We start from the raw sequence: 10,920 nt of genomic DNA on the forward strand, positions 1-10,920 counted from the left end.
CTGGTTCATAGGCGAGTGTGTTACCCACTAGGCTGCTACCACCACCCATGTAAATTGGATTCCGTTTTTGCCAAAGGACAGAAATTAGACTGTCTGTGACTTTTTTTTTTTTTTTTTCAAATGCTGAAAATTGTGGAGGAAATGTGTGTAAGAGACTTTTTAAAACTTTCCCCCAGGTCCGTTCCGGCCATGCCTCCACCTTTTTGGCAGCTGGCTGATCCGGGGGGGGGTCTGGCTGATTGCTCTGCTGTCCCTCTTCTCCAATGCGCTGTTGATGGTGTCCATCTTCCTCTCCCCGACCTACCTGTCCCCGGCGAGGCTCCTGCTGGGGCTGCTGGCGCTGGCCAACAGCTTGATGGGAGTGTGGAGCGCCACCCTGGCCGTGGTCGACGCGCTGACCTTTGGTAACTTCGCCAGCTACGGCGCCCGCTGGGAGAGCAGTGCCGGCTGCAAGCTGGCCGGCTTCCTGTCCGTCTTCGCCTCAGAGACCGGCATCTTTTTGCTGACTGTGGCGGCTCTGGAGAGAGGACTGACTGTGCGCTGTGGGGGTGGCAAGGGGGCGGCGTCCGGCGAAGGTAAGGCCTCCGTGGGTGTGGTGAAGCTGGCGTCAGCCCTGTGCTTCGCGTTAGGCCTGGGAATCACCTTCCTGCCCCTAGTGAACCTAGGAGGCCACAGCGTCTCCTCCCTTTGTCTGCCACTGCCCCTGAGCGAGCCTTCCAGCCTAGGCTTCATGGTGGCTTTGGTGCTGGTCAACTCACTGTGCTACCTCATCATGACCGTCACCTACACCCGCCTCTACTGCCGGCTGGAGAAGGGCGAGCCCGACAACCTGTGGGACTGCGCCCTCATCCGCCACGTGGCCTGGCTGCTGTTCGCCAACTGCGTGCTCTACTTCCCCGTCGCCTTCCTGTCCTTCTCCTCGCTCCTCCGGCTGCCCTCGGTCGGGCCCGAGGTGGTGAAGTCTGTGCTGCTGGTGGTGGTCCCCCTTCCAGCCTGCCTGAACCCCCTTCTCTACATTCTGTTCAACCCTCACTTCAGAGAGGACATGGGTCTGCTCCTGAAGAGCATCCGGGGGGCTCTGGGCGGAGCGCCACGCCTCAGCCTCTTATCGCTCGACTCAGAGGACGCAGAGAAGCAGTCGTGCGACTCCACACAGGCCCTGGTCACCTTAAGCTCCTCGGACGAGTCGCTGGGAAAGAGCCAGATGGTGCAAAGCACGGAAGCGCACCGGCCCCCCGTGCCACTAGTGCCATGTCGTTAGGTGTCTCCATATCTACAGACCAAAGTACTGCATCAAAAATCCAGCAAACTGGCTTCCCAAAAATACAGAACAGATGCTGTAAGAGGCCTAAGAGCAAGAGAGGGATGAGAAACAGGGACATGCTTAGACAAACTCTACTTAAGACCCTGCTGTAGCGATAGTGTCCGCCGTCTCGGCATGTGCATTCAGTAGAATCTCTACAGTGTGGACCGCCTAAGTGCTTTTGTGTGATTGTTGCCAGAATGTGCTCGGCAGTGACGGCGAGTGTGAACGCATGACTTGTTGCTCCGAGGACTTCGGCTCAGAGATGGAGGATGTGCTATTGTGCCTTGTGAAGTTTTTTTTTTTGTGCCCCCCAAAAAAAGTTCAGAGCTATGATGTAGGGACTTCAATTGCCTGTCAAAGCTGTAAAACGTCCAACCTTCCATGAAGCGAACCGGTGAAATGTTTGAGAAAGCTAGGATTTTAGAACGGTCATATAATTATAATTTCTTTTGGGGGATAAGATTCTAGTGTCTGCACTTTTGGATCTAATGTGATTTGTGAACTTGCGACTTGCCACGAACATCATCCATTCATAATGGAATAGAATTAATGTGTGTGTGTGTGTGTGTGTGTGTGTGTGTGTGTGTTATTTTGTATATATGAGAATGACCGATCTTTATCCCAGCATAGAGTGTGATAGAATGTTTTTTATATATATATATACACACACACACACACACACACACACACACACATACATACCTGTTTAGTGATTCATTTGCATATGTATGTGCCACGTTTCCTTGCCACCTTTTTAAAATCCATGTAGTATTACAAGGTTTTTGTTTTCACGTTTGTAGCATATTTTATCTGTAAGGATTAACACATTTTGATTTGATTTAATGGTAACTGTTGTGGTGGGGCCAAGAGTGAAACCGTTTCATAATTACAGCATAACTGAGCTCTAAGTAGTGGCCTGATGACATGAACCTCTGGTGCGTTGCGGGGACCTTATTGTTCAACCGTGACTCTGTGAGGACCTCTGTTTAAGCAATCCAGAAAGAAGCCTGTCTAGAAAAACTGTGCTATTAATTATGGGCGTCCCCCTTTTTCGTAGCAAGGGGGGAATATAGAAGTCTTGTGTTCCATGGCTCTTTCTTCCTCAGCCAAGTTCGGCGGCAGGGTGTGAACCAGGACAGAGGTATCGAGTGGCCCAAGTCACCGGTGATCCAGGACTGTTCCTTTTCCAAGCACCTCCATCGCTTGTGAAATGGAATACCCTCCTGATGGGTCGGTCGCTCGGACAGGGGCCGCAGCCGGAGGAGCAGCCCTTGCTCTTTCTCCTGTTTGTTTCTTTTTTTAAAGAGTCTTTTGGTGGCCTCGGAGGATCTTCTGAGGTCAGCTGATCCTCAGATTTTTCCCAGCAACCCAGGAAAATGACATCATATCTGATCCCCCTTTCCAGCCTGGGCTCCCCCACGGAGTGCATGTGGGTCTTCGTGCAGATTAATGACAAACGTTCCTTTCTCTCTGGTTACAAAATACTTTGTCCTTTTTTGAGTGCTATAAACATTGCATCCCAGTGCAGATGTAGCAGATAAAACATGTCCCTCAATTCATGATAAAATGCCATGACATATGATACATTTATCCCTGCCAGGACGTCTATGGAAAATGTTCCATCCTCTCTGACTGATAGATACAGATGAAGTGGACCACAAGTATCTTGCCTTTGGCCATTCCACAATTTGAAATGCAAATGATATTGCAAGGAATGAAAGCATCCTTGTCCTGGGGCCCTTCCAAAGTGTGTGTAGATATTGGATCCAGGGACATGAATGAAACTTTATGCTCCGGGCCACATTGGGGAAAAATGCAGTTGCATCTGATTCTCTGGAAACATCCAGAAATGGTTTCCTTGCTCCCTGACTTTCGGTAACATGGGTTAGTGATCTGTAAATCTTTGTGCTGGTGCATGTGGGTATTACAGAGATATTTTACAGCCTGTTACAGATTATAAGATTCACTGGCTGACTGGGGAATTTAACCCAAATGACGTGTGCACACACCATTTAGCTGCTCAATAAACTACTTATTTTAAAAGTCCTGCCAAAAAAACATTTCACTTTCATGCAAAACAGTTTCTTTTTTTTTTTTTTTTTCGTCATCCTTCTCATCTTATTGTATTGTATTGTATTGTCAAGCAGATTTAGAATTTGGATGAAAAAAAATATTTTTATATTAATCTTAAGCTCTTAAGTACAGAAATTGTATAAATATAGCATAGTATTTATAACTGAAAGTATATTGTCTAAAGAAAATGAGGCCTGCCTCCCTGGCACTAGTGCTGTGTGTACAGTCAATAGTGGATGTGAATAGAATGCATACTTGTTTTTATACCAGAGTGTAAAAATCCATGTAATTTGTAATAAACTGTTTTACTGAAATGAGCCTAATATTCCTTCCTAGTTTTTTTTATTGCTTCGGTGTGATTAATTGCAGACAGCAAAAAAAAAAAATGCTATGATGATGATCGCAAAATTAGAAATGTGCACATTAAACATAAATATTTGATTACGATTATCAAGTTATTACAACATGGAGTCTGAACTGAAGAGCATAATTGGATTAACCTAATGTGAGCCGCATTTATTACCACCATTTATTGCAATCATCCAGAATTCAATAAATCACAGTCTGCTTCTAAACAGCGAATTATTAACATAACCGCATAAGGACTATAAATATCAAGTGTTTGCAACACAATTAAAGCCTGTAAATTGAGAGCTATAAACAATTACGAATCCTGCCGGAGGCATACAGGGAGTACGGTGCCAGTCACTTTAAGGCACCGGGGGTCAACATTTGATATTTCAAACAAGTTAATCATCGATCCCAAACAAGAACCAAGGACATGTTCGGTGCCCATAAACATTACACAACTACACAACCCTTCTCCTGTGTTTACATGTACCGCAGATCACCGTAAGCAGACATTCATTTGCCAATATTAACATCATGGTGCTGGCACGTCCCCTCATCACCAAGAACACATGAGTTAGTGGAAAAAGCCTGAACTCGAGGTTTACGGCGCAAACTGATGACCTCCAGTTCCGCACGTTTAGACGCACATTTCAATCAATGCAAACGCCACAATTTATTTGCTCACGTCCTGCAGTGCATATACATATTATAATGTATATTTTCACACTCGCAAGGCTCGTGTAACGTATCCACCGCAGACACGCGTGATGAACGTTGCTCCACACACCTAGGGGTGGTGTGTGTCGGCCACATCTGCTCCAGGCCGGTTGGTTTGGGTTATTCGTTTGCCAGCGGTGGTGTAAATTGTGAGATGACTTTATTTTCTTAGCTAATTAAAATGTAAGCCTGGGAGATTGAGTGCGTTGGGGGGAATGCTCATGCACGTCGATAAACCCGGGTTTGGCAATGCGGAGCCAGACGCTGGTGCGGTTGTTTCCATGCAGTGTGGATTTCAAGATTACTGTTAATCCCGGTATTAACCAACTTCAGATGAACAAGATGGTACAAGTGCTTACAGTAAATGAACACATTTCATCTGAGATATTCCAGCTCAGACCATCGCGGAGCCCTATTTTCAAAGATCTTTCACCTCTGAAGGAAATTTACTCCAGTGTAGGACCAGGGCCATGAAGGTTATTAATGAGCAGCAGCCTGTTCCAACATCTAAAACCAGGCAGAAGACACCGAAGCATCATGGCCAGGACGGAGAGACTGCGGAGGACTTTCTATCCTCAGGCCATAAGGATGCTTAAACAGGACTTAACCACCAGACCTCACACCTCGACCATCTAAAGGTTCGTTGTTGTCATCTGAATGTTCATTGTCCAAGAACGGCATCAAAACGCACTGCAAAACTGCAGAGACTAAACTTCAATACCCATTCTCAGCAAGCATTATTCTAAATATTTGGGACCATGTTCACTACCAAAGTAAATAATCAGCACATTAATCCATGAATTCTGACCTGGTGAATTAGTGAATTTTACATTACGAAACGTCCCCAGCGCACTTGTACGGCACTACCTCAAATTTGTTTACCGGAAATCAACAAATCTCAAGAGAAAAGAGCCTGCCTGATTTAATTTCTTTATATATTCACCATCTATGAATATTTATATATCAGTTTATTCCTGGTCTTCCTCAGGAAGATAATGGTAATCGTGTGTGTAGGCCTTCTACCCCGCTGACTGCATGTGCGGTAAAATCCACAGAGTGAACAGCGTGCACCTCATTTACATGGAGGAATCCGCATCCCCATCCACCTAGGCTGCAATCGGCTCCACTCAGACAGGAATTAGGAGAGAGCCGGACTCAACTGGGACAAGTCCCAAGCAACAGGAAGGCTAACAAACCCTTTTTTTTTCTGTAGCTCTGGCCCCCACACCGTGCAAAATGGCCCGGACCCATAATAACTGCAGTTTGAAATCAAACTCTCTCACATTAGTCAAATGACACACGCATGCTAATTACTCAATTGCCCGAGCGCAAAGTAAACAGGCATCAATCACTCAGGACAAGAATGATGTGTTTACTAAACAGGGGGAATTTTGGTCCTGGAAAGTTTGTGCCTAATTTGAGGTGCAGGTTTGAATGAGTGTCAGGGTCAGGCTGCAGCTGAAAATGCAGACCAAGCACGACAAATCAATAGCAATTTTCCACGTGGTTGGAGAGTGCAGAGGTGGAGGTGGGCTGGTGAATGGGCTCCTTCAGAAGAGGATGTGCAGCTCTTTTAAATATTTGTCCGTGGTTGGATGGGCTCGCTCTTGGACGAGACTGCCGTCCCCTGTGTGTGTGTGTGTGTGTGTGTGTGTGTGTGTGTGTTTGTGTGTGTGAGTTGGAGCCTGTGTGTGGTACGGCCATCAGGCGATTCACTTCATTTGCATCTGATGATGCCCTCAGTGGGCTCCAGATTACCCTCCATCACCACATTGACCACTTTGACCTTGACATAAACAGACCCTTCAGGTTAACAAATCAAGGAAAAGCCTAAGCTTCCTGTCCAATTACTGTCATTAGTGCTTCGGTGTGGCTTACCCATCAAGTGCTGGGCAAATGAAATTTGCTTCAAACTTTCTACGGTGATTCATTTCAACTCAGTTCAATTCAAATAAGCCCTCTAGTGTTTTTGTGACTAAGGTAGAATCTGTAGTATAGACTCTATCATTGAACATCATGGCCTGTCACTCATTACAGTACTGTACAAAGGTGTTTGACAGGTATGAAAAAATGTATTCTTTGAATTTTTGAAAACATATATTATTTTTAACAATTCACAAAATGCCAAGCATGACAAAAGTCAGAGAATCTCATTCAATGGTCTGACATTAGGCTGCTGTGTTCGGGCCCTGTTTGTGTGCCATGTGTCCTGTTTACCATACATGCCTTGTTCTATGTTGTAATAAATTCTGCTTTATGTGTGTAAGTCATGCGATTGTGTCCTCCATGTCCCCGTCGGCACCGGTCCCGAGACAAAACCATTAATTTACTCCAGCATCATTTCTTAGGTACACTTGCTTTGTAGGCTAGTGTATGATCATGTATACCGAACAGGTGCTTATGATCATAAATTTCACATATAAGTCTGGTGGGTAACACACTCACCTATTAACCAGAAGACCACAAAGTCACAGGTTCAAACCCCACTTACTACCATGGTGTCCCTGGGCAAGACACTTAACCCTGAGTGTCTCCAGGGGAACTATCCCTGTCACTACTGATTGCAAGTTGCTCTGGGCATTTGATAAATGTGATAAATGTAATTGACACAGGTCACATACACCATCACTGCAATAGGACACTAGGTAGTATACTGCATCAGTAAGGTCTTTCCCAAACAAAGATTTGAATGCAGACTGGGGTTTAAAAAAAACAGCGGTTGCCATCAGCTCAGAATAGGCAGAAACCAGTGGGACCAGGGTACCCCCATAAAACTATGCATGAAAGCATCGGACCATTCAACAGGAAACATGTTAGTGGCCAATCAAAGACGGCATCTTGATGCATGAGAAAAAGACCTTTTGTAAAACCAACAAAAGGTCTTTTTCTCATGCATCAAGATGCCGTCTTTGATTAGCCACTAACATGTTATACTGTAACTCTACAGGTCATAAATATAATGCACTTCCAATGCAATAATTTGAAATCGTTCAAAATACTGTTTGCGCTAATGACTTTCATTTTAGTGCTGATCAGGTGCGAGGGGAGTGAGGGGATTGCCCTCTAGTGACCTCAAACCGCGCAGAAGGCGCCGATAATCTTGCTCAGGGTTGACGACTCTCCTGCCATGGTGCTCTCATACTGGGAAGAACAGGTTGTGACATTTAAAACACAAAGTAAATTACCCAGATATCTGAAATTGAACTGCTCTCGGGCTACGACTGTTGGCCAAGTCACAGCAGGGGGAGTTCAAATGTGGCTCAGAGCAGGAGTTATGTTTTTGATGCTAGATCTCATTTTACCCATTTTATGGCAGTGATAGAGACGAAGGCCAACAGGAAAGGCCATAAAAGACCTTGTGTGAAATATTTTTTAATGAGCCTGTACCGACTCTTAGTGCTGCACACAACATAAACACAGACGAGAGATCCTGTTTGGTTTCGTGCCATAGTCTTTATTTTGTCATTTACATGATGTATGTACCGTGCGATATTGACAGACAGTATAACTGTAGAACATCTGTGGCAGATAGTGGTGCTATTTATTTGAGAAAATATTTAGTGTTGGAGACACATGCATCCTGGGCTGTCAAAGCAGTCTATTCTATAATATATCAGATGAACAGTGTTGCCATTTGAAGCCGAACCCCTGGCCAGCATTACCAGTCACCTTGGATAAGCAGCGTCTGATGAAACCAGATACTACCTTGCAGGTATAATTATACCCATAAGCTGCCTCTTATCGCCGCATCCAGATAAGATTAAGGACAACGTTGTTAATGTGTAGAGCACAATGCCTCGAGGCGAGTAGCGTATCGTTGCACTCACGCATTACTCATCCACTAGCACTGCCCATCAACCCCCCCCCACACACACACACACACACACACGTATGCACTGAAACACTTCCCTGGGCCTTTATTGACTCTCCAAGGAACCTGGAGTCATTTGCTCATTGGATGTCATAAAAAATAACTGTGAATATCTGGAAGCAGTTACCCTGCAGCATTCTTCTGTTTGATTGTGTTCCCGCCCCGCTCGCGCTCTGCTTGTGGTTGGTCCGCTGAGGCCGCCCCTGGCAACGAACCTTCGCTCCGTAAAAACCAGAGCGCGGCTCCGCCAGCCCTTCAAGCCTGATGAAGATGGACTGAAGCAGTGCCCTGTAGTTCTTCCTCATATCATGGCTCATTCAGGCCGGTTACAGATAATGGAAACTATAGCTTTAAAATGTCGTTAAGCGCAGCGTTGTGCGTGGGACTCGCTTGCTAGTGTACGGTCAAAGGCGTCCTGGGACAAGCGCAAATATGTCTGTAAAACAGACAAACTTGACGAAGAGAAATGAACCACCGCTTAAGTCGGTGTGTAATTACTGTGTAAAAGTTCTTTAATAATCTTTATTTTTTAAAAAGGATGAGCACAGTGATTGACAGCTCTCAATCAGCTCTACTCATTCTGGACAATTTAAAACGATGCCCCTCAAAACCCCACACATGCAAACATCATTAAAGATTGCGTTTCTCTCAGGTTTTATCTATGTATATATGTATATTCCGTGGATATTCCTGACCTTACGCTAGCAATCAATATCTATACACTCAGCACCAAATTACATTTATAAGCTGATATCCTGTTTGCCTTTGCTCAGTTTTTGCTTTTCTTGTCCAGGGCATGACGGTTGTGTACTCACTCATCAAGAGGTTATGAGTGGGTTCATTTCTATGCCTTGTCCCCACCACCACTACCATGGGGTCAGGTGTAGGTTCTTCCCCTTTCCTGAGCTCAGGAAAGCAGCCAGGAAGACAACGTTGCAACCAAATCACCCTGAAATCCTTCTGTTTTTGCTTTATTTTTTTATGGTTACATTTTTAAGATGGAAATTCAGAATAAAGAAATACCTGCTGCCAGAATCAGCACAAAAATCACAAAATGGCACAAAATATCATTTAGTCGCTGTGAAAAACTTCTGCGCAAAACCGCATTACAAGGCCATAAACTATATTACCAGACCCAAGTGCTTTCTGATCAAATTATTTTGTTTGTTTTCCACTCAAAATGCCAACATGCTCGTCAAAAGCTAAATTCATTGTGTTCCCTTGTAATCTTGCGGTCGGAAAGCATCACTTCCTATCAAACGTCTCCAGTCTCATGCAGAGTTTTTCAGGGCTAAAAGCGTGGTTCGGTCTGCGGTGGGAAGGGGAATGGTGGAACCGAACTGTATGCTTTTTTTTATTTTTTTTATTTTATTTATGTATATTTGTCTTATTTGAGCAGCACAGACAGAATGATGAAGCCATCACTTGCTCTTGATTGCTTCGGCTCGGTTTGACTGGTTCAAGTCGGCTTTGGAACAGAGGAGTCGGCTGCACACAGACATCGACCTCAAGGCGCTCATGGTCGCCCATAAGCTCAGCAAGCATTTTTCTGACACCCGTGAGACCTTCTTTTTTACTTCGGCGCCCTCATCACAAACAATGCGCGTCCTTAAACAACAGCTGCGCACAGAACACGGCCTTTCAATTTACGACTCCGAAACCTCTCTTATTTTGATCGCTGTTAAGGGAGGCCTTGATTCCTGCCGTTATTGAGGAAATATTTGAAGTGAAATGCGAGCGACGATTTTCATTTGATGTTTGGGAGTTTTTGACTGACTTGACCCCCCCCTCCTCACTTCATTAAAAGCCTCCCCCTCTGTGATCCGCTTTGGTTTTTGCGGGGGGAAAAAAAAACCTGAATAATTATCCGACCGCAGGGTTCTCCCTCTTGCGTACTTTCTGTATTAATCTCATACGTCTCTGTCATCTTATTTAAATTATATTTGGGAATTTGAAACGCTTTGCTTCTATTTGATGTCTGTTAAAATGTAATCCTTTGCATTCTTGTGGTGCGGGTATAATAAAAAGTGATGAAATGCTTGGCTGCATTTTTTAATAATGTTATGTTATTTTTGCAATCCAATAAGCCGGAACTGAATATTGTAACCAGCCTGATTTGGTCATTCACACCTTCCCACCCACAAATGTGAACACACTCTGTGCCTGATCCAAATGATCTGCTTTTATGAAGACAAACGCGTTTGGGGGGAGTCGGGTACCCAAGGGCTTTCGTGCGTGACCCTGCCGTGACCCCCTTTCCCTAAATTGAACTGTGCCCCCTCCTCAGGGGTTAAGCGTAGCCCGTAAGAATGCGATAACTCAGGGCCGCGCTTTCTTCGCCATCCCGAGGCTGTGCGACTGACCTGGGCGGCACGCAGCTGTTTCGAATAGGTACGACGGCGGCGTTAAGGGTCCGACTGAGCCTCACTTCAAAGTAACCAATAAATACCCATCTAAACCCATTCCGTGCCACACCAGTAAACAAAGCGCCCGGCAGGATTAAGATAATCATACGTTCACACTTTATGAGTATGTGATTGCCGGGCCTCACGGCTGAGACGCGCGGCTCTGGCAATATCCGGTTGACAGTTTGGAGGAATTT

At 45.1% G+C, this 10,920-nt stretch overlaps 1 protein-coding gene across 3 annotated transcripts in view; it reads left to right on the forward strand.

The window, feature by feature from the left end:
* The window catches only part of LOC114764668 (leucine-rich repeat-containing G-protein coupled receptor 5-like), a 45,839-nt gene extending 42,142 nt beyond the window's left edge, over positions 1-3,697 (forward strand). For all 3 annotated transcript variants that reach the window (XM_028954476.1, XM_028954477.1, XM_028954478.1), the window contains one exon: positions 177-3,697. In XM_028954476.1, the coding sequence (XP_028810309.1) occupies positions 177-1,261 (1,085 nt within the window). In that variant the 3' untranslated portion in view covers positions 1,262-3,697. The remainder of the gene's footprint in view (positions 1-176) is intronic.
* Positions 3,698-10,920: the final 7,223 nt, after the last annotated feature.

The sequence above is a fragment of the Denticeps clupeoides genome, chromosome 15 (genome assembly GCF_900700375.1).
Source record: "Denticeps clupeoides chromosome 15, fDenClu1.1, whole genome shotgun sequence".
NCBI lineage: Eukaryota > Metazoa > Chordata > Actinopteri > Clupeiformes > Denticipitidae > Denticeps > Denticeps clupeoides.